This window comes from Chanodichthys erythropterus, chromosome 20 (assembly GCF_024489055.1).
Source record: "Chanodichthys erythropterus isolate Z2021 chromosome 20, ASM2448905v1, whole genome shotgun sequence".
NCBI lineage: Eukaryota > Metazoa > Chordata > Actinopteri > Cypriniformes > Xenocyprididae > Chanodichthys > Chanodichthys erythropterus.
This window is the reverse complement of record NC_090240.1, coordinates 7,619,605-7,644,044: the sequence shown is the minus strand read 5'-3', so window position 1 is coordinate 7,644,044 and position 24,440 is coordinate 7,619,605. Positions and strand designations below refer to the sequence as shown.

At 39.8% G+C, this 24,440-nt stretch overlaps 2 protein-coding genes across 10 annotated transcripts in view; both read right to left on the bottom strand.

Moving 5' to 3' along the window:
* iqsec1a (IQ motif and Sec7 domain ArfGEF 1a) overlaps nucleotides 1-24,440 on the bottom strand; it is a 53,032-nt gene that overhangs the window by 9,126 nt on the left and 19,466 nt on the right. For 2 of the 8 annotated variants that reach the window (XM_067372207.1, XM_067372203.1), the window contains exons 2-12: nucleotides 16,477-16,756; nucleotides 15,052-16,253; nucleotides 9,180-9,341; nucleotides 8,906-9,028; nucleotides 8,515-8,681; nucleotides 8,169-8,308; nucleotides 7,898-7,927; nucleotides 6,514-6,639; nucleotides 6,292-6,391; nucleotides 5,874-6,035; nucleotides 5,066-5,245 (exon numbers count right to left, since the gene is read on the bottom strand). In XM_067372207.1, the coding sequence (XP_067228308.1) occupies nucleotides 5,066-5,245; nucleotides 5,874-6,035; nucleotides 6,292-6,391; nucleotides 6,514-6,639; nucleotides 7,898-7,927; nucleotides 8,169-8,308; nucleotides 8,515-8,681; nucleotides 8,906-9,028; nucleotides 9,180-9,341; nucleotides 15,052-16,247 (2,386 nt within the window). In that variant the 5' untranslated portion in view covers nucleotides 16,248-16,253; nucleotides 16,477-16,756. Of the gene's footprint in view, nucleotides 1-5,065; nucleotides 5,246-5,873; nucleotides 6,036-6,291; nucleotides 6,392-6,513; nucleotides 6,640-7,897; nucleotides 7,928-8,168; nucleotides 8,309-8,514; nucleotides 8,682-8,905; nucleotides 9,029-9,179; nucleotides 9,342-15,051; nucleotides 16,254-16,476; nucleotides 16,757-19,963; nucleotides 20,171-20,700; nucleotides 20,745-20,799; nucleotides 23,161-23,400; nucleotides 23,538-24,029; nucleotides 24,118-24,440 lie in introns of those variants that run through there. The other 6 variants (XM_067372201.1, XM_067372200.1, XM_067372202.1 and 3 more) reach the window with 6 other exon arrangements.
* The window catches only part of LOC137009742 (IQ motif and SEC7 domain-containing protein 2), an 89,936-nt gene continuing 88,796 nt past the window's right edge, over nucleotides 23,301-24,440 (bottom strand). For both annotated transcript variants that reach the window (XM_067372209.1, XM_067372210.1), the window contains exon 5: nucleotides 23,301-24,170. Coding sequence is in view for 1 of the 2 variants with exons in the window: in XM_067372210.1 (XP_067228311.1) it covers nucleotides 24,138-24,170 (33 nt within the window). In the remaining variant the exon portion in view is untranslated. The remainder of the gene's footprint in view (nucleotides 24,171-24,440) is intronic.

The following is a 24,440-nucleotide window of genomic DNA, read 5'->3' as shown; positions in this document are numbered from 1 at the left end:
CCCTCTAAACCAGGGGTCTCCAAACTTGGTCCTGGAGGGCCACTGTCCTGCAGAGTTTAGTTCCAACACCAATTAAACACACCTGAACCAGCTAAACATGATCTAATTAGGCATAGTAAAAATTTCCAGGTAGGTGTGTTGAGGCAAGTTGGAGTTAAACTCTGCAGGACAGTGGCCCTCCAGGACTGAGTTTGGAGACCCCTGCTCTAAACAACAAATATTTTATCATACCTTTACCCTACTCAGTAGTGATGTGTAAATGTGACTTTGTGAAATAGACCGTCCTTAACTAAAATGTTGCTATAGTAGCCTAATAATATTAATACTAGAAAGCCTATGCACTTGGCAATGGTGTTTTTTTAAATAGTCTAAGGATAGTCCAGGCGACGCCCCCTCATGGCCCTCCCCTCCTGTGGCACCAGCCCTGCTTGACACCAGGCACTGACTAAAGATGAGAAACTTGAGTAAAAAAGAAGCTTCACTCTGTGTCTGTATATGTGAAGTTCATAAACCATCTAACAGACACAAGTGAATTAAAGGAACATCAAGAAGCCATCATCAGATTGTTTGAAAAAACATGCATGCTTAAACATAGGCGTCAGCTCTTTCTTACCATCTGCACAAGCCCTAGTTTCAGTAGGCGAGCAGTTCATGCATGCGCGTGAGCAGGCAGGCGGGTTAGGCATCAATAAATAAGTTACAAGAAAGAAAAGAATGAACGTTTGACTCATGAAGCACAGTATGTGCAAAGAAATGAGCATTACATGTTATTAAATAAAATAATTACTACCCACTGCCTACTTACTTCCATACTGTGGTCTAGAGATCCTGCACTGGTACGGCACCCATGCTTGCCTGTCCAAGACATGCAGTAGCATAAATTAGAGATGTAACATCCCTCCTCTCTAAGTGCCACAAAACGGATGTAAACACAGAGCAAGCTGAAACTTTTTGAACCTTCTGGGTCACTATCAACATGGCTGCCAGTATTAGCAAATACGCATAAGAAGACACATTGCTCAGTGAATGGTTAAAAACAAGAAGCACTTTTGCTGCCCCCCTGCCTGGTTCAGTAGTAACAATTCCAAGGAACAGTTTTAATTTGGCCAAAAAAAATGTAGATCTACATTTACTGTTAGTGAAAACTTTTTAACGTATCAGAATGAATCAGTTCAGCAATTTTGTGACTTTATCCACCAATCATTTTCACAATGATGTCTCATCATCAGTGCACTCAGCATGTTGAATGTTTGCCTAATTTTCTCAAATGACCCTTAACATGTCCCAGTCTCACTCCACTCCTACAAGTATATATTCCTATCTTGTCATTTACAGTCAGTGAACAAGCGTGGCCTGGTGGTTACTTGACAAAAAAAGTACAAAGTTGCTTTCCAGAACCTTCACCCTCTCTTTTCCTCTGTGGTGGAATGAGATGGCAAACCTGTGTACATGTGTACCACCCTCAGTGACAAAACTCCTGCTTCAAACTGCTACCTGTCTGTTGTTATTCTCTTGTTGCAGCAAATTTTGCCTAACCAAACACCCTGAATCAAACTGGGGATGTTTCTACTGTAACAGTAGTGGCATCCATATTTTTTGTGAACATACAAACTTGTTTGATAGCATATGTGTATAACTTTGTGTCTGTGGTGAGCATGCCAATAGGGATGAACTCTTAAGCTGTTTATCCACCATTAAAATGGCCTCACATGGAGTAGGTCTAATGGTACACAATGGTATCACCAAGGATGCTGCCACAACAGTTTGTGACGGATCTCTTGCCCTGCTCTGAACTGATTCAGGCAATTCTGCCTGCATCGTGCATGAAAACAAACCTAGCCTGTGTACATTATCGAGAAGTAAGTCTTGATGTCAAAATACCCACTCCTCCGAATACACTAGAATCAGCCAATCATCAAAGTTATTGAACACCCAGGCACCCTAGAGCCTCAATGGAGCCAGAGTGGCATCCATATTTTTTGTGAACATACGAGGCATCAAGGCTAGGTCAAAAGGAACAACCTTGAACTGGTAAGCGTTGCCTGAAGCAAACATGAGGTTCTCCCTTTGTCTCTAGACCAACCCTGCTACTGGAGAGTGACCTTCCTGCAGACTTCCGTTTCAACCCTGCTCCAATACTCCTGCCTGTAATGTTCAAATAAACCTGAACACCTTGATTAGCTACTTCAGGTGTGTTTGTTTGTTTGTAAATATGCATCCTTCAGATCAAATTCATCAGATTCAAGTCCAAGATCAGTTGCAAACCACAATTTCGGGACCAGAAAATATCAACTGTCAAATCAGATTCCTTTTGGAAAGGAGGCATTTCCTCTATGGCTCCTTTCTCTAACAAGGAATTAATTCCTGCCTCAATACAGGAGCCTCCCGAAAACCAACTGTTATGGGGAGCACTCCAATGAAGTGAAGTGGGCATGGCCAAAACTGGAGAGAATACTAGAGATCTTCTAGACTTGAACACAACTATCTATGTGCAAACATCTCCCTGTTGTAACCACAACACTATAGTCATGTAAAATACAGTACATCTCCTCCGAGGGCATTGTTGCATAAAGCACAAGTGAGAAAACTGTAAAAAAATGCACAGGTATAGTCGTCCGAAATGTAGAACATGGCGGACGTGACTCAGTATAAGGGGCCAAACATGCACCAAGAGAACACACCTTGTGGTAACCACAACATTATGTTCAACCCAAAAGGGGAAAATTAACAACCCAACTCAATATGTGGGGCCCAACATATACCATGGGGTTGCTGAAAAATGATGAATCCAATAATTCAAAGCACAGGCAGATAAACCATCTTCCTGAAAAACAAAAATCTGAGGGATGATGGCGCGAGCACTTACTTTTACAGCATTGGTGACACTCTGCTTCAGAGGGCAGTGACAGCACCATCAGCCAATGAATTAGTGTGAATCTATATGGGCTTCAGACAACTGTCAAACCTGGGGGTTTTCCCATAGTGTCAGCTACAATAGCATTGTTGAGCGAACTCTGGGGTCGGCTCAAATTCCGAGCTTGAAACCCTCCCCTTGGACAGCATGCCAAATATAGGGCATACACTCTAAAAAAAAAATGCTGGGTTACAAAACAACCCAAGGTTAAATGTTTGTCCCAACCTGCTGGGTAGTTTTATTTAACTCAACAATTGTTTAAAAATGACTGTATTGTTTGCTTAAAATGAACCCAAAATATGTTTGAAATTAACATTTATTAAAAAGTTTAATGAATAATAATAAAACAATAAACATTTATTAAATTGCTTATTAATAAATGTTCACCTTTTGATTATTGTTGCCTATAGTAATTATATTTCTGACTTTTAATTTTGGGTTCATTTTAAGCCAGCCATATAGTAATTTTTAAACAATAGTTGGGTTAAATAAAACTGCCCAGCACGTCGGGCAAACACTTAACCCAAGCGCTGGGTTTGCCCATTTTCAACCCAACTTGGATTGTTTTTAACCCAGCATTTTTTAGAGTGTACTTTACTCTATCTGATTACATGTACGTGTGACCTCATGAAATTGTATATTTATGAATTATTCATCTACTTGATGATTTAATGCACTAGCACTGCTGTAGTATATATAACAGCCGTCTCTGAAGGCAGAATGCTAGTTTGTAGTGAAATGGAAACTAATTCCTCGTCAAATTAGAATGATATCTTAGCTTTACCAAAAATATATAACATCTGTCATTTTATTTTTTTAAAGATATGTCCAGATGTGCAGTCTATCAACAACATTTGAGCGGAAGCACTAGGAACGGCCATGAGCTGACGGTGTAAACGCAGCTTCAAATGAAAGTGAATAGGTTCAAATTGTAAACGTTAAAATACTCATTTTTTTCAATAGTACAGCAACAAGAAACCATGCGTGTTAAGATTATTTTAGTGTAAAATCACTACAGCACTTGAGCAAAGTTATTCCACATTTTGACAACTTATAAACCCTATACAACATAAACCTTAAAACTTTGAACAGATTTTTTTTCTTTTTGTGGCAATCAATATGCCACAAACGCTGTCAATTGAGTATAATTTGTATTGAAACCAGAATATTATTTTAAGAATACGTCGGTTGAGCAGGATTGTGACTGACCCTTGCTCCACTTTCTGTGGACCCCCAAGAGCTCTGACACAAATATTGAAAAAAGATTTAGAATACAAACAGTGGATTCCTATGGACCTATTCACACCACGGCTGAACTTTTGCTTGCCAACATTCTTTGTTCTGTGAATAAGAACTGCAAACCCTGTAGGACCCATCATTCTGCAGTCATCTAATTGTACCAGTGAAACTCAAAATGTTATTTATAATATATTGATATGTGAAAATATTATGTTTAAGCTGAACTTCAAGAATATCATTCTACATAGGGAATCAAACAAAAACATAACATAGTGGGCTCCACAAATATTGGCACCCTTGGTAAATATGAGCAAAATTTGTTTTTGCAATTTTTCTTCTTAGTCTTTCTTTCAAAATATTCACAGAAATCTATCTTTTAATTAAAGTCAATGCAATATAATACATGTATTCTACAATTATTGGGAATCCATACAAATTCTGATGAGTAAAAATCTACCTGAAGTATATTCCCATTCATACGGTATGTTTTTAAGTTCACCTTAGTGATCAGGAACACTTAAGTGACAAGTCTGTTTCATTGGGCACTAAATATGAAGTCATCCATCTCTACGGAAAACACCTCAGTTGTTTGAATAAATCCGTCACGTCACCATTTAAATGTTTAAATTTCAAAAAATGAATTGGAGTAGAACAAGAACACGGCAGTCCCCGCCCCAAACCCCATAAGATAAACCTGCAGGTTGAGCTGAAGAACAGAGTCCACAAGCAATAATTATTTTAAGATAATTGCTTTCAATTATTTGACTTATTGTGAATATTTTGAATGAAAGACTAAGAGAAGAAATTGCAAAAACAAATTTTAACAGTCAGTTTTGTTCATATTTACCAATATACAGTATATTTACATTCTGGTTGTGCTGCACATAAGTACATCAGATACAGTGAACTCACCTGCTTCAGAAAGATCACGCAAGGAGCTGCTGAGTGCACTCCGCTTTAGTCCCTCTCCCATGGCGTAAGTGTCATCCAGACTAGTGCGGCCCATGGTGCCATTTCCTGTCTCTTTCTTTAATCCAGACATGCTCTGAGACATACTGGGCCTGACCACCCCTTTCTGCTTCTCCAGCTCAGCTACAAACATTCAAACACACACATTTCATACATATGTCATACATATCCACATGGACAACAAACTAGAGCTGTTTGCTTTAGCGGATACTCATACTTCATATTTCTCTTCCCATAACATACTAAACCATAAAAATCTAAATGACCCTGGCATGTCCATTAGAAATGAAGGCAAAGTTAATATGCGCTAACACGTAATTGCAATCAAATATTTGAATCGAAGCCAAGCAAGAAATTAGGATAAATGTAAAAATGTCACAATGCATATCCAATTGATTTTCACATTTCAAAGTGGCCCAGATTGGAACGCAGTGGAACGTAGCCTCTGACCTGTACAATTAAACATGCAAATGACGTTTAATATGATTGGGTGGCTTTGTCGCATGTAAAATAAGTAACAGCATTACGGCAAAACAGAAAATATGTTTATGAGCCCATGGTTGTCAAATCATAACCATAAATATGAGTCATTTTTGCAGTTTCTCCTCTCTTTAATCCTTAACTATAATTATGCATCTGTTGGTATTCTCTGTAAAGAGCATGATGCTCAGAGATGTCTGAAAACTACAGGGCTGCTCACAAAACCTAGTTTGGTAAAGGTGGGGGTCAGGAAGAATAAAGGCCTGTTTACACTCTATCCGGTACTTTTCCATTTCCTGGACCTCAGCGATGGATTCTCGCAGGTCGCTGGTGAATTTCTTGCGGTCCTGAGGGTTGGGAGCATTGAAATTTATCAGGACTTTGAAGTCAGCACCTGGAATGACTGAAGTCAGCCGGATACCATTCGGATAGACTGAGAAAAATAAGAAAATGTCATTTTACTCCATAAAAATTCATATAAAGTAAATAAATTATACATTTATCTGGATTCATATGGTACACACAGCATTATGCAGGACTGAGAGTGCCATGAAATGAAGGAATAATATATATATATTACATTATGGTGAATTAATACATTGATAACTGATTCCTTCATTTTTAAATGACACTGAAGAAAGTTCTTGTAGTATTTCATATTCATTTCTGATTGTGTATGTATTTCTTACACTGATTCTCAAAGAGCATCACTTGCATCCCGTACAAAGAGAAAGACTGCCTGAAACTATATGTCACTGAATTTTTCTTCTTTTGGAAGATCTTGGTAACCTGTCACAAAAATGCAACAATCACAGTGATCAATAGCCACATATCTGTACATTATCTGTATCATCTTTAATAGACATTGTAACATGATGTAATTTGTTATGTGTATTTTTGCGTTCTCTCACCACCAGGAGGTCATTAAACAGGAAGATCTCCCGCTGATGCTGGCCGAGTTTTTGCAGTCTGTTTGGATCCGGGACCTCAAACAGTCTGCAGTAGCACACGAGCCTGCGATGAGCCTGAGACAGCACCTGCAACACACACACAAACATGTTTATTTCTCTAGCATGGTGGGGACGTTCCATTGACCTCTATTTATTTTTATACTGAACTATGATATTTTCTATGCCCTTACTGTAAATGCAACCCACAGATAAACTGTTTTTGCATTTTTATAAAGTCATTAAAGGGGAGCTATAATACCCCTTTTCACAATATGTAATATAATTGTCAGTAACAGTGTTCAGCCTTACATTGTTCAAACCAGAGTCAGACAGTGATGGAGAGACTCAGGAAGAAGTTACAACTTTTAGAACGAAACTGGATGTTTCTGAATGGTTAGTGGATAAATTTATGTAGTTTCTGTGGGGTTGATTCAACTCATCGACTAGCATGTGCCGTCACGTTTATCTTTTGTGCAAAACTCGTATGGACACCCACTGTCAATAGTGTACCTGTTTGCTAAACAGAGCCATACACACCAGGCTAACATTTATGATTGCTATCAAATGCTGTGAATGGTCTAATATTTTTTGCCAAAATATTGATCAGACAGAAACGCTCCTTTCAACGTTCCAACAAGACTCTAAATAGTGTTCTGTGCTCGTCTATGCAGCCAACGACAGAAATTAACATGCCTTGCTCGAACTTTTGCCATGGTGTTAGAACTGGTACACCATTGTCGCTTGCAAAAACAAAATGGCGGCACCATGGGTGGAAACGTGCAGATTAAGGGCCGGTGATATAATAAGTTCCCCTTCCTACGTCTCTAGGGGAGCGAAATCTGAGCAAAATTACTGGGTTGTCCTTTTTCACGTTTTCTGGGTTGGCAGATGCACTGGGGAATCGATTATAGCACTCAAACACGGAAAAAGTCTGATTTTCATGATATGTCCCCTGTAAGTATGTTTTTAAGCCATTCGTTTCATGAGGACTGTTGGCTACTCCCCACATGTAGCTAAATTTACACATACACCCACACATGTTGGGATTCCATGTTTTATGTGGACTTTCCATTATTATACTGTACAGACTGTATATTCTCTCCCAGAAACCTACCCCTAAACCTACCCATCAGAGAAAACTTTCTGCATTTTATATTTTCAAAAAACATCACTTAGTATGATTTACAAGCTGTTTTTCTCATGGGGACCAAAAAATGTCCACACAAGGACAAGGGTTTTGGATATTGCCTTCTTTTTGGGGACATTTTGTCTCCATAATGTAGGGTTTACCAGGACCACACACACAAACAAATGATTTGCCATAAACATCATGATGTATACTTACACATCCAAGGCCATGGTGAAGCGATCCCATCTGTAATGCAAGAGTTATATGGGTGAATCATGCAATCCACTAATCGTGATTTAAAATTGTGGTATCAACATTGTTGAGAAATGATAAGACCTCTTTAAGCTATGACAGACTCTCTGTATCTTCATTAATTACATGGGCAGTATCTGGGGAAGTCTTATCTTTTAGCAACTTTTAGTACAGTTTCATGGACTACAGAGAGCAGCATTATGATAAACGTAGAGTACGACCGGGTTGAACTTACTTGCTTCTTGCCCACAATGAGTTTCTCCACCTTCTGCACCTGAGACACATGGTCATCATTTGTTTTAAGCTCCTTCTTTTGGATCCGCTCGTAAATCCCAACCAGCATCTCCCGAGGGATGTCCTCTCCATCATCAACCCCTTTCAACATACACATACAAGACTATAACACAGTTTACAGCTACTGAATTGGCATGTCATGTCATTCCTTATTTGGACTCTTCTGTGATCATGTATCATGTCCAACTGAGCTGTAGCCATGGACTCATCCTTAACAGATATGATAAATGGATATGAATGTCAGCTCATTTAATAGAGTGAAAGCAACAGTGTGTTTCAATCAAAACCTCGTAGATTCTTGATGAAGTCCTCAAGCTTCATCTTGCGTTCCATCTTGACGTTGGGGCTGTACATGTCTGTGTTGAGGAGGATAATGGCGAATGCCAGGATGAAGATGGTGTCAGGGTTACGGAACTGACGGACCACATCAGGATTACAGATGCAGTAGCGCTGGCTAAACAAAGACACGCCACAGATCATTCTATCTCGTTAATCACACTAAAATCAAATGCAATGAAAATGATCTTTCTACAATTAGTGCTGTAGCATCTTTGGCTGTTTGATTATCTTTTTACCTTGTTTATTTGTCATTTCTAAGTTACTTCATAATGATTTCAGAGATAAAAAACTGAATGAAGGTTCAGTATAGTAGATATATGTTTCGTGATGTGACAGCACCTGTAAGCCTCGATCAGGCGCTCCACCTTCTGTGCTTCCCCCTGAACCCGGATTTGAGCCTGGAATTTCCGCAAAGCTTCATCCAGCTCCATCCCTGAGAAATCCAACTCATCCACCACACAGCTGCAACAGACACACATGACTTCAAATGTCATGTCTACACATGCCTGTGGCATACAACAGTTGACACTTTGAAAAACTACATTTATCTAATAATAACACAATGGGTAGCAAAAAGGGTATTAAGTAGTATGAAAAAAATGCAAATACTTACTCTAAAACATCCCTATTAAACTGTTTCTGTCTGTTTCCGAGAAATTCACCAATCATCTGTCTACTCAAGCCTTTCCTCTGCAGCAGGAAGTGGGCCACGCCCACGGGTGTGTCAGGAATAAATCCCCTCTCCGTTAGGTACTGTATTCCCTTCTCTGGCTTTCTGAAAGCAGATGATCAGTTGAAGTTAACCAAAGACAGCACTTCTGAAATTCCCTCTAAAAAAGGAAAGGTTTCATTTGTTGAGCTGCTCTAACAGCTAAACGCCATATACACAAAAACACAATTACTCAAGCATGTTTCCATTTTGATTTCTGTCATTATTTGTACAATGGCAACATTCTCAGTGCCCTTTGTGTTTCCTTGACTTACTACTGAATTAACAGGGTACTTACTGAAGTTAATTGAGAAATTGGACAGCAAAAACATATATATTAAAAAATATATATTTTCATTTTATTTTTATAAACACTTTTTATTTTTTAAAGGTAAAGTATGTAGTTTCTGTGACTCTTATCACTTAGCAGAAAGCATATTTTGCAAACGCCCCTTTTGCATGTCACACTTCCCCCAACTCAAACATCACAATCACATGGGTGCTTATGGGTGCTTGTTGTAGGTATGTCTCAACAGGTAAAAGTAGCTACTTTAGAGAACAAAACATATTAGGAATACTGTTTGCTGTATTGCCATTTGTTGTGAGATAGCAATTTAGTGAGTGTCTCTTTTATAAATAAACCCATCCAACATATCCAAACATGGCACATTTTTTTTACATAATGCACCACAACTATTTGAGGCTGTCTACATGGCTTGCACTCCTGGGGGTATTCCAGAAAGCAAGGTTATTTTACCATAAAACATACCCTGAACTCTCAGTTTATTAACCTTGGTTACTCACGGTATGCTGAATCCAAAAATGTGTCTTTTTGAAAATTTTAGACCTGGCCTGCCTCTGGGTGTTTTTTTATTACTCCAGCAAGAGCAGTCCAAGGCACGCCTGCCCATGGAAGGTCCTCAGGGAGATTTTGACGCTTATGTGCAGTGGGTGCTGGTGAATAACGGATCTCCGTTCGCCATCTGCCTCACTGACGAGGACATCACCAGCCCCACTCCGGACCCAGAGCCCAGCCAGCCACCCCAACACCCTGCCCGTAGGCTATGCCAGAGCCCACCGCAGACATGGAGCACCATTGCCCTGGAGCCAAAGCCCAGTGGCATGTCTGACCAGGTGCATTAGCTGGCTATGTCTGTGCCCATAGAGTTCGAGGGGATGGATGGAGCCCTGCCCACACTCCTGCCACTTAGGCTGAGCTGCAGCTGGCCTCTGCGTAATATTATGAGGATTTGGAAGAAGAAATTCCCATCACCACTGTTCCCGCCCAGCTCCAAGTCTCCTGTGTCCCCGCTGGTCCCACCCAGCTTCAAGTCTCCTGTGTCCCCGCTGGTCCCACCCAGCTCCAAGTCTCCTGTGTTTCCTCTGGTCCTGCTCAGCTCCGAGTCTCTTGTGTCTCCAAAGATCCTGCCAAGCCTCTCTCTCCCACCCCCTCTGCCTATAACAGCCAGTTCCTCTGCCCTGCCACCACTGTTTCCCTTCAGTCCCTCAGCTCCACCTCTAACTCTACTCTGCAGCATGGATCTACCTTGGGTCTTCCAGTCTCCAGCTCCACCTTGGCAAAAGGATCCCCTGGGTCCGCCTCCAGTCACCGAGCCCCTCACTCCACCTTGGCTCGTCGACCAATCGGCTCCACCTTAGCTCCTCCTTTGGCTCCACCTGGGACCATCATCCCTATGGCTGATGACGACCCTCCCACTCTGCCTTGGTCAGTTGTCATTCTGCCTGCGCCACAGACTTCCAGACCTTTAGCTGCGCTTCATTCCTCTAACCCTTTGTCTCCGTCGGGCTGTGCCTTCCCTTCAACTCTGCTTTGGTCCTCAGTCCCACCGGCTTCGCCTCAGTCCTCTGGCACCCTGGCTCCACCTCTAATGCATGTTGCTCGGTCTCCAGATCCATCGGCTCCATCTCTGTATGTGTAGGTCTGCAGGCCAAGTCTCCCCCATGGCTCCCTCCTTCGACTCTGCCGTGGGTCTTCATCCTGAGCCTTTGTCCCGAGCCTTCATCCTGTCACTGCCACCCTGGTTTCTCTTGCCAGCATTCCCTGTTTTCTGCCCTTCATCCACCTCCAGAGTCCCCACCTTCCCTCCCTAATTAGACTGTTCTGTTATGCTTTGCTCATTAGTTCTTTTTGTTTAATAAATAGTAATTTGATTCATCTTTGATTCTTGAATAAAAGTTCTTAAATAAAAATAAATAAAATAAAAATTAGATTACAATAAGTAAATAAATAATGCATCTAACAATACAGTCTATAAAAACATGTAAAAAAACATGACAATGTAACTTAATATAAATTTTTCACAGTATAAATTGGGTCTTTATACACAAAAAAATAGCCACGCCAAACTCTCCACCTGCTACAGTAGCCATGTCTTCAAACTCCCAACGTGCTAGAGTAGCCACGGCCAAACTTCAACTTCAAATCTTACATGCTTCACCTTTAAATGGTTTTTCTGCTAATTCGCATTTTCTTTTAATCACCATGACATTGTATTGATTGCCATAGTTTAGATTAAACATTTAATTGTAACTGAGTTTCCCCTTAATGACACTGAAATATCATGATTTCACTGTCTATTTTTTCTAAAATGCTTTTTTTTTGTGGCAAATGCAGATTTTGTTCCTGCACTTTCTGTTCAACCTTGTTATGCTGTGACATTTCATACTTATATAAGAAATGCTTTGATATTTCAGACATCATATTTGAAGGCTAACTGTCATGTTAGCCATGTGAGGGCACTCCACCCCAGACTATTGCCTCACCATATTGGTTTTGTTTTCTGTTTTTTTTCTGGACTATTTTCATGGTTTTTGACTCTTGCCTGGCTGTATGACATTGATTTTGGATATCCCTAAATAAAGCTGCACTTGGATCTATCTCAAGTCTCAGAGCACCATGACATAAACCTTGATCAACTTCAGATCCAGCAGTATGGGGATTCAGATTATTCCTCCGGCCACTAAGAAGGAGTGGATGGCTCGACTTCGGGCTTTGACTGTGCTGCACCAACATGGGATAGAGGTAGGAGACTTTGCCCAGACTTTTTTGAGCATGGTGGTGGGGCTGAATTATAATGATGTTGCTCTTAAAGATATCTTTAATAAATGCCTTGATGACCCTTTGCCTCTATGGGAGATGGATGGACTTCAGATCCTGGATTTTTGAGGCTTCGTCAGATATCTCCACCATAATAGCCAATGGGCAATACCAGGTCAACCTATACCCTTACGCAGAGAACATCCCACCATCCCTCCCTCATTGAGTCAAAACCCTGGCTTTCTGAATCACACTGGGAAGCGCAGGTTAAGGAGAAAGAGGCCAGTCCCTGGTCCGCTCCAGCCGGGGAGTCTGCTCAAGAGCCCGCTCCAGCCCTCGAGTCTGCTCCAGCGCCCTGCTCTAGCCCGTGAGTCCAGGTCACTCTGGGCAATGCCTCGGAGGGCGTTCCTGAGCTCCCTGCCTGTCCTGTTACAGCCCTATTGGCCACCCCCACAACTTCTCTGTGCCTTATGTTTCAGTTTTTCCTAGTCAGCTGTTTTGGCCTCTAGATCCACCTGATCCGCCATGGGGGTCCTCAAGCATGTCTACACTGCAGTGGTGGTCGTCTGCTCATCTGTGGTAGTCTACAAGACCATCTGCATGACTGTGGTGGTCATCTGCTCCACCATGGGGATCTTCAAGCCTGTCTGCATGGCTGTGGTGGTCATCTGCTTCTCTGTGGGGGCCTTCAAGCCCGTTTGCGCTGCTGTGGTGGCAGCCTTCCCTGCACTGGCCACCTGATTGGCCTGTTCCGCCCTGGCCGCCTGCAAAGCCTTCGTCCCTTGTACCTCTGCCCCTCCACGGACCTGGTCCACCATCCCTTCCCTTGGTCCTCCCCAGTCCACCTCCCTCCTGAAATTTTTTGTTTTGTGTTTTTGCCATGTTGGAGCATCTGGCATCCGCTCCGTAGAGAAGGGATAATGTCTTGATCACCAGTTGGAGTGCCCTGGTTAGCCACCTGAGGGCACTCAACCCTAGATGATTGCATCACCATATTTGACTTCACTTCCCATAATCCCTTGTCCCGGACTCATTACTCTCATTGCACTCAGCTGTTATCACTCATGTTATTAGTGTCTGTCTACCCAGTTGTTTCAGTCTTTGTCATCGAGGTTTAGTTTATTGTTACATGCACGTCTGAGCACTTTGTTAGTTTTGTTTTCTGTTTTTTGCGTGGAAACTTTTCATGGTTTTTGACTTTTGCCCGGCTGTATGACATTGATTTTTGGATATCCCTAAATAAAGCTGCACTTGGATCTACCTCAAGTCTCAGAGCACCGTGACACTTACAGTCTTTCTTAATATATCATTGGCAAATGTAGTGTGAAGCAGTAACATTTACTGACTAAGACCATTCTTAGCATTTTTTGCACATTTTGATCACTGTGAGGTATTCCAGAGAGCAAGGTTAACTTACCGTCACATATACCCTGAACTCTTGGTTGATTAACCAAAACCTTGCTTATTCGAGGTATGCAGGTTCCAAAACTGTGGTCTGGAGTAAGTTCGTTCAACCCGAGTTCTCGACATTCTGGAGTCACCATGGAAACGGATGCTAAAAAGAAGTGCACCATAATTCTTCTTTCTTCTTTTGTTTAATGGCAAATTACATTCTTAGTGCATATCGCCACCTACGGGTCAATCGTGCAATAATTTTTTAATCTTATGTTTTAATCGTTATTCAGTTGTTTTTTTTATTATTGTGAACAAAAATTATATTCTTTGTTTGATGCTAATTATTAACTTAAAGATTGCTTGAACCAAAAAAAAAAAAAAAACAGTCTGTGCTTGCAAAGATAATATGCCTGTAAATTTTTAGCCATTTTGGTTTAACATTTCTTGTAAGGTAAGAAGTATCACAAATGTATTTTTATTATAGAAATACATTATATAGAAATCATCCCATTGCAAAAAAAAAAAAAAAAAAAAAAAAAACCTGGAGTGCAGATCCACGATGTGTGAGATGAGAAAAAAATTAAATTAAATAAATAAATTAGAGTAAAACATTGCGTTATAATAGTGCTTTATAATTAAATATAAATATATATATAACTAGAAATATATAATATTGTGTGAAATCTGTCATGCCCACTGGAGCCTCATCATGCGCTGAACATCTCTGAAGAAAACTAACCCTGGAACATGAGCTGTTCTGCAGCAGTTTGTGCTCAGAGAATAAGTTGCTATAGCTACTTACATACCCTGAAAGTTACCTCAGGTTTTGGAACCAAAAGGTGAGGTTATCCATTTACTCTGAATAAACTTTCTGGAATTCCCCTCTGATCATCAACCCTGAAATATTTTACACATATAACAGGGTTGACACACAACATGTCTTAAAAAAGAAAAATTCTAATGTTTTCTTGATTTATAATGTGTAACTTAAAAGGCTCACTAAAACTGAGCGATCACATGTCTTGAATAGGAAATAGTGGTTAAGGAAAGTTGTCATCCAATGTATATGGCAGTCACAGGCCTGGTACTCTGAAAATGTGATTTCTTGAAAGTTCAAAGTTTTGCCAAGTTTTGTTAAAAATGCTAAAATTTCATGCTAAAATTAAACAGAATTGGTTATAAAAGTCTTAAAAATATTATTACAATTACAGATTTCAGCCCATTCACACAAAAATGATACACACTTCAAACCAGAGCCATTCATACCCAGTTCTTCTGGTGATAAAATATGTATTTTGTGTATAATGTCATTGAAATACATACTTATTGAAGAGGTTGAGGCCAATGCGGTACTGTCTCTTGCGCATGAGATCACTGCTGAACGCTGGAGAGTCCCAACTGTTGCGAGTGTCTTTGTGGTAGGTCTGCTTGCTGAGACTATCTCTAGATGAGGATTCTGAGTTTATTGTATCAATGGAATTTGAATTGCTGTTGATACTGTCATTGTCTCCATCTGAAAATTCTGATTCTGTCTTGCTCTGTCGGTTGCCGTTGGTGGCCAGGTGGCTCTCCACCTGTCGGGGTCTACGTGGCTCTTCGTCTAGAGAAAGCGAGGGAACTCTAGGAGGTAGTCCATGTGAGATGTGTTTGGGAATGGCCTGTGGTCCTGCAACAGTCTGTTCATTAATATTTTGTGGCTGGACCAAACTATGCTCAGAACGATCGCTTGTATCTGCTGAGCTGTCACTGGGAGGCTCAATGGTCAACAGGGGTAAGTCCATACAGAGCTGTGAATGCCCCTGGCATTCGAGGGATGGAGTGCTCCTGTAGCTAGTGTCCGTGTCCAACTTGTCATCCTTGGCCTCCATGGACCAATACTCTTGCGAGGAGCCGATGGACTGTGTGCGCTGCTCAGACTCGGTGCTGGATGGCTGATCTATAGAGCAGGAAGGCTGAACCAGTGGAGAGAGCTCATCTTCATCGATAAAGAGTGTCACGTCACAGATCTCATCCAGTTTGTGGTGCTCATCAGGCTGAGGGAGCTCATCCTCCTGCTGCAGGCCCTCTTGACAAACTGTTTGTTCAGGCTGGATCTCCTCTCTGCGTAGACTACGGCAGTTCAGTGCATCGTCAATTGACTCTGCCAATGACTTTACTTGCCTTGAGAAAGTGTCCTCTAGCTCTGTGATTGTATCTGTTAAATCGTTTTGAGGTTCTGGGGCCTCCAAAATAACAGGAACCTTCTCTCCAGCCTGCACCATGGCTCCCACTTGGCTGGTATCATCCAGGAGAGACATTTGCTTCCCCTCAAAAACAGAGCCGTGGACTTTCTCGGGTCCTTCAAAGGAAAACTGCATCCTCATGTTGGATAAAAGAATCCTGCGGGTCATGCGGTTCTCCGACATAGAACTCCTGAGACGTTCAAAGTTCTTGTTCATTTGGTATTGGCGGAAAGCTGTCTGGATGGTCCGTGCAGCATGGCGGGTTATGAAACGGCCTCCATATTTCCGCTCAAGCATTTCCACCTGGGAAAATCAGGAAATATGCGAAAGGAAATATATTTAGATGGTATCATAACAAAGTGATTAGGGTTAACCATTTAAACAATAGTGTTTACAGTTAAACAAGATGAGGTCTATTTGAAACACACACAACACTGGTAATACTCATGACTATGGAAACTACAAAATCCGTTATATAGGTTAGTTCAAACTTCTGGTCCAATACTTATTTGCAATGACACTGTACCTTCTTGTCCTGAAGGTCTGTGGAGAGCTCATAGCTTTCAGAGAGGGAGCGTGAGCGTTTGATGGCCTCCTCCTCTGCCTGCTTGCGGAGAATAGATTGAGAGTGTTGTAGTTTGGGTCGCTGAGGGCGCTGTGGGCCTGGCTGGATGCTGTGGCTGTACACTGAGCCTTCAAACTGGTCAGGACTCAAGGAAGAACTGTGACTGACAGGGCCATGGCCATATCCTATGCTGGTGTCCAAGGAAGGGCCAGGCTCGCTGTTTTGAATATTCCCCTCCACACTAGACAAGACAGGAAAGCAAACCATGTAATACACATTGACATGGTACAGTGGGTTTCATTCATTAACAAGGTCTGCAAGGTTCTCATGCAAACTTTCTTCTGGCTTCAGAACATGTGCTTATGTGCAAACATTTTTTTCTGGTAACACTTTATTTCGATATTCCGCTTTAGACATTCTGCTAACTTTTACATTCTAAGTAACTTTGCAACTAAATGTCATCTAGCAGTCATTAGATTATTAGTAGACTGTCTGCTTAATATCTACTAACACTTTATTTTGATGCTCCCAACTGACAGTCTACTGATTATATGTAACTGAGTAACTACATGTCAACTTATTCTACTAACCCGAACAATAAACTAACAGTCTACTACAGTCTACTAATACTCTAATGAGAGTTAGTTGACATGTAGTTGCAAAGTTAATAGAATGTCTAAAGTGGACCATCAAAATTGTGCGTAACCTTCTAACCCTTTCTAATGTTGATTAAACCCCCCAGTTCTAAATGAGCAAATGTACAGTCATTAGCAGCTCTCTATGTCAGTGCTTCCTGTTCCTAGAGGCACACCAAAGCCTTGTTTTCACCAAAATTTGTCCCAGGAACTTTTTTCCCAGGGGGGTATTCAAAAAAGCAGGTTATGTGACATACCCAGGAATGTTTAAGGGTAAGTAAGCTGATAACTGCAGGAACCAGTGGAGCAGGTTATTTGCAGGGTTAGTTTGCTTAAGAGGTATTTAGATGCATGTTATATAATTAATATAGTTGTATAAATGTAACTAAATTTGTTATATAGTTACAGTTATATATATAATATTATAAAGCGGTGATGTTTAAATGTTTATTGTATATGCATTTATTTTGCTGTCATCTCACACATGGATCTGTTTTTGTTTTGATTTTTATAACAGGACGTTTTCTATGCTATAATTTCTATAATAAAATATGTATGCGATATTAAAAAGTGAATAAAGATTACTTATTAAATGAAAAGATTGAAAAAATTATTGCACAACCATTAAAATGTTCTCTAAGTAGGTTATGTAAATCACCATTAAACTAAAGAAGAAGAAGGAAGTAGAATATCGCTTTTTTCTTAGTGTCTGTTTCCATGGTAAATTCATGGTAAAATCAATTCGTTGCTCTGTTGAGAATGCCTTGTGTGTTAACCGGGAGCATACTCTGAGTTGGCTGAATTTACTCCTGCGTTTTTGGAAACAGCACACCACGAGTAAGCAAAGTTTGAGTTAATCAACCGAGAGTTCAGGCTATATGTGACGGTAAGTTAACCTTGCTTTCTGGAATACCCCTTTTTTCCCCAGACCTGTTGCTGTCTGTGTTTCCAGCTCAGTTTAAAGTACAATGAAGATTAGTCCAGTGACGTAGGACTGCGCATGACTTTCCAGTTCCTGCTGAATTTTGTCCTCCGCAAATAAGCTTAATAAAGCCTGAACCTTGTCGTCGATCCATCGGTCGTAATTTTTAAACTCCATTGTTGATTCGAATAGCAAACAACTCTTACTGCACACACTGAAATAAAATGCTGCATGGAGTCAACCAATAAAAATGCTGCATGAACTCAACCAATCAGCATGTTCAGTGCCCAAGTCCCACCCCTGAAGTTTGAAAAAGTACTACCTCATGAGCAGGGACTTTCTGAGGGAGAAATTTTTACCCGGAACTTCATTTAGACTCTGGTTCCTGTGGTCGAAACACACAGAGTACCACCCCAAAGTCCCTAGATCCTGTGGTAAGTTCCTGCAGTGGAAACAAGCCTCAACTGTACACATTTTCAAACTCTTCCTGATCACTTGCACCTGATTCGACTCATCAGCTCAATAGTAGAGACTCCAAGACCTGAAATTGATGTTTACTGTTGGTGTGCCTCCAAGAACAGGGTTGGCAAACACTGCTCTATCTCTAAAGATGCTCTCTTACACAAGATCTTCAAGTTAAACCAAGTGTCAAATTCCCAACACCAGCTGAAATTTAAAAATATACTAAACATATTTTTGTGATTGTATTTTCATACTGAACCTATCACAAAATGAACTATCATGACTTAGAGGCCATTCACACTAAACCTGTTTTGGTTTAAATGTCATTTAGCTTGAGTGCTGCAATTTTTGGAATGACCAGACACATCAATCTAGCGTTACCATAGAAAACAACAATGTAACAACAATGTGGTGCAATGTAACTTAGAAGGTAGTTAGAGAAATCATGCTGTTTAAAGCTTCACTGATCACTCCAGAGAAGAAATCAAATATTCTCCTCCTCATTTGTGGAATAAGATGCAGTGTTCTGAATGTTTTGCCAGCCACTACACTTTTTAAGTGCATGGGCATGCTATAAAAAATAACATTCGGTTGTGTTCATATTCAACACTTGTGAGATTATTGCTGATTACTCACTAATAAATCATAATTTCAGCTTTAAAGGTATTGCACAAACGCAGGTTTTAGGCACAAATACCTGCATCTTTAAGCCTTGTTAACATTTGAACAGCACGTATGACCTGATTTCCAAGACTAAGCAAACTAAGAATATGAAATATGAGCCAACATATAAAAAGGCTTGCTAAGGAAAGGATCAATATTATTATTGCTCAAACTTCGTCCTGCACTGTTTGTGCCATAGACCTGGATGATACCATAAATCATGCAGCTTGTGAATGAGAACTGGGTTGCTTTTCAAAGCAATCAGACCTGGGATTCAAGACAATGGGCTTAAATTGAATAATGGACAAACTAAAATATCATAGAAATATTCTGGCTTGGGTCTATTTGCATTTGGTCCACTAACTAACAACCTCCCAGAAGTAGCCATTAAAAAGAAAACATAGCAACTTCTCACAACAACTTAGCATTGTATTGGCGAGTTTGGGGGGGTTATATAAACTAAAACATCCTTCTGATAGCAGACTTCATTGAAAATCATCTAGTATCCCAGAGAACAACTGAAACAAACATTTATGGTAAAATTAAATTATGTTTCGATGCCTAACCAGAACTGATTCAAATCAAATTCTACTAAATATATTGAAGTGATTGAGTTAAGAAAGTTTTCTGATGGTCTGCACATCTATCCAGCACAAGTAACAGAAGACCTGTTTACACTGCATGAGACACGTGTCCTATATTTACATTACTTTAGACCTCAGTCAGAGCATATATAATCTGCCATATTTACATGAACATTACTCACTAACTCTTACTCTCTGCAGCATGTTGACGTGAATGTCGTCCAAAGAAAGATCCAAAGAAGTCCAGTTTCTTCTGCTTATCTGCCATTATGAGCCACAAGTTCAAAGGGCAGTTTAGTTTCCAGCACAGAGCCAAAGTCTGCTCTGATGAAACCAATCATTTACAAACCAGCACATCAATCACACTCTGCGTAGAGCTACGAGCTGGCCTGCAAGTAAATCATTTTGCTCAAATCATATAGAAAAGAAACTTCCTTCAACAACTTCCTCTTTCAGGTTTGAAGTCATCCCTACAGTCACATGCAGCACTGTACAAACAACTGTAAACTGACACGACAAAGCAGCAGGAGGGAATGACCTCAAATGTAAACTCAGCACACCTTTTTATGCAATGAAGTAAAATGCAGTTGATTTTTACACATCCTCAATTTAATATTTTGTTTATCAGTTTTACAGAATGGTTTTAAGCAAAATAAAAGGCTATAAACATACTGGTTTAGCTTAGTCATAAGAATAGCATTAGTACATAAATAGTACTGGTATTGAAATGTCAATGCTTGCTATCAGACACCACTTTTCAATACCTCATACAACCCAAGTCAATACAAGTACAGCACAGAAATGTTTATTCCTAATTATGAAGTATGTCAGCATATTTAAAAAAAAAAAAAAAAAAAAAAAAAAGGACAACAGGGTGAAGATCTCAGTGATCTTCAGACATCCACACACACATACATACATGTCCACACGTAGAGTACATGCAGTCATGGAGATGTGCTGTTGACAAAATGAAATTCACACTTCTTGCATAATTTCTCTAGAGATGAATCTCACGCACCATCTGTCCTGGCAAACACTGACACTTTCCTCTTGCGCGGGTGGCAAGCCTGCCTAGTGTTCAAACACAAATGCCAGCACACAGTTTAGAAACCATGTCATATCAGTTTGGGTGAGATGAGGAACAACAGTGTGCATTTACTGATGACTTGTATTTAGAGATGACTATAACCTAATGATGCAGCATGCAAAATATTATTAGGGGAAATTTTGTTATTTTAAATGAATTTTGTTGTTTTAAATTGACCCATGACCACAATCCCTGTCATTCTGTTTAGGAGTAGGGGTAGTGTAGGGGGATAGAATGTACAGTTTGTACAGTATAAAAACCATTAGGTCTATGGAATGACATACAAAAATGACATACAAAATGTTCTTTTAAGGTCTTTTTTCATAATATAACTTCAAATATGCATTTTTTTATTTTTTAAAAAACACACCAAGAGAGGACCTGCAACTGATGTCTACCTTTCTAACAGGGATATAGAAAGGTAGAAAGGTAGACTCTATAGCCTGCAATGTGTGTGTGTGAACACAAAGTGAAGTCTGGTTTCCTTATGTAACTTATGTAATATATATATATATAATGTTCAGACAGCCATCAGAAATCACAACAAGCATTTTTTAGTCCTCACTAAGATAGCAAAACAAACCTGTGTGTGTGTGTGTGTGTGTGTGTGTGTGTGTGTGTGTGTGTGTGTGTGTGTGTGTGTGAGAGAGAGAGAGAGAGAGAGAGAGTGCATGTGTGTGTGTGTGTGTGTGTGTGTGAGAGAGAGAGAGAGAGAGAGAGAGAGAGAGAGAGAGAGAGAGAGAGAGAGTGCAGGTAGGTGTGTGTGTGTGTGTGTGTGTGTGTGTGTGTGTGTGTGTGTGTGTGTGTGTGTGTTTGAGAGTGTTGGTGTTGGCTGTCGTTCAGGAAAAAACAGGCAAAATGAACATCCCTAGTTCATATATTTAAATTGTCAACATAAAATTTTTATATCTCACCTCCAAAAACTTTACAGTTTTTACAGAGATGGTAAGAAATGGCAAAGCAATCAAAAAGGTGTCACACTTTACCATCTAACATGGGAACGGAGGCATTTTGTTTAATAAAATCACTATTTACTGTATAAAGTGGTGACCTGCAATTGTTATTTATTGCAACTGTAATCTTAAAGAGCTATTTCTTTCCCTAAAGAAAATACACTGTAATAATATTTTTGCATAGGAAGCATAGACAGTATCTATCAAGAGAGAACATTAAATAAGTCAAATAATATTGTGAATGATAAGAGGCGTCCTCTCACCTCTGCTTTTGAATTGCTGCCATCTGGTCAACAGTATTTTTTTCCCCTGCTGTATGAAAAATTCTAATGGTCTTTCCTCAAGCAATTCAAAGTTTTACATTTTTGATAACTGATGGTTTGGTCATTCTTTTTTAATTGTATATTGTTTATATATGATAATATACACTTATTTTGATCTCTGATGACTGTCTGAAAATTATATATATAAAGTTACATAAGAAAAACAGACTTCACTTTATGTTCACACACACAGTTCCATTGCAGGCAATGGAGGTCCCCTGTTGGATAGATAGACATCGGTCAGAGTTGCAGGTCCTCTCTTGGCATATGTTAAAAAAAAAAAAAATGCATATTTGAATTTAGATTATTCATTAATATATTGATTGATATTAATTTTGTATGTAATTTTTGTTTCTTCGAAATGACCAGAAACAATGGTCCCCTCTTGGCCAGTGTAGAGTGACAGTCCCCTGTTAGTAATACGTGTGTGTGTGTGTGTGAGTGAGCTATGAAAGTGAATGACTCTTCTAGTAAAGTCATTTCCCCATCACAGTAAAAAGGAACAGCTGTTGTATGATTGAGGGGAAAATGAAGAACAGTGTAAGATGACATCATTTCCTCTTCAGGGTTTCATTACTGTGTACAGATTTACAAAACCCTACAGTCTGAATTGTGTTTCTTACATTAAATCAAGAGTGGCCACCATAAACACTAGATGGTTTCTAGCAGAAAACTGACAAAAAGAAAAAAAAAAAAACATTCAAAGTAATATGTTCTCCCACGCTTCTCTGCAGTTCCATTGTCTTGATTATTATTAAAATGAACTAATACCCAATCCAAATACCAACAAAAAACCTTGATGGTACTGACATTATTTAACAAGTACTTTTTTAGAATTTGGCATTTTTTGTTTTGTTTTTGTGAGTACTTCATTCAAGGAAATGTGCTTTTTGAGTCTTTATGAGCATCCAGACAAAATGGTGAGTCCCCATAAAACATGGAAACCCAGTGTGAGTGTGTGATTGTGTGTGTGTGTGTGTGTGTGTGTGTGTGTGTGTGTGTGTGTGTAGGACGACGTGGTGTCTGTCAAAGCATCCCCACTGGGTGTCTGACAAATAGCAGGGGGATTCCAGCATTCCAAGTGAATAACGGTGGATGAGAAAAGGGGCTGGCAAAATCTTTGGGACTTTTAGGGGCCCAACATGTTAATGAAGAGCAGATTTCAGCTGTGTGTGTGTGTGTGTGTGTGTGTGTGTGTGTGTGTGTGTGTGTGTGTGTGTGTGTGTGTGTGTGTGTGTGTGTGTGTGTGCGCGTGCCTGTGTGTGTGTATGTGTCTGAGCATGCCGGTTGTCTCAAGTGGATTTCCATATGTGCCTGCCACATGCCGCAGACCAGATGACCCACTTGCAGATTTACTGTAGATGACATAAGAATGTCCCAGAGTCAAACACATCACATATACAACATACAATGGCCCCAAAAACTATTTGGACACTTTAGCCACAAAGTCACACTTAAAAATCAATTGTATTAGATAACTAGAATAAATGCTGGTATCAAATGGTTTGATATTTAAAGCAAAATGTAAGCAAAATGGGAGGAAAAAATAATATTGTAAAAGCAACAAAAAACAACAACAGATATACAGCTCAAAAGACTGAGAAAGAGTATTGTGACCAGTGTTGGGGAAAGTTACTTTTAAAAGTAATGCTTTACAATATTGTGTTACTCTCGTTATTGTTACATTGTTAGAGAGTATTGTTGCATTGTTACTTTTGCTTTACTTTTTCTCACCCAGGCTGGCTTTGCTTTTAATAACAAACAAAAAAAGTTGTATTTTGGCAAATGTTAAGACCCTATCACACCTAAAGTGAAATGAATAAGCCTCAGGCTGAAGGAAATGTAAATTCACTCCTGTACAGTAGAGGGCGCAGCTCAAACAAACCTTTCAGTTGTGCTGCCATTCTGGACCACAGAACAAAGTTTGACACTCTTACCTCAGCAGTAAAAACAAACAAATTAAACACAAGTGTCAGTGTGATGTTTGTGCTTATTAGTATGGTTGAATTGGATCATCGAAGGTCAGCTGCAAAGACATAAAATAAAAAAATGTCTTTATTAAAATGAGATTAAATACATAAAGTCTATTTGTGTTATTTAACATACAGTATTTAATTTTTGCAGGTTTGCATAATATTCTTAGTTTGCATCTGACAGGTTTTTTTAATTCATTTTGAGGAATACTCAAATGTATTTTTGTCCAAGTGAGCTAGTGAACTAGTAGCAGGAAGTTCGGATCAGTTTTACTGACTCAGATCTCTGAATCTTGTTCAGCAAAATGAACAAAACTGTTTTT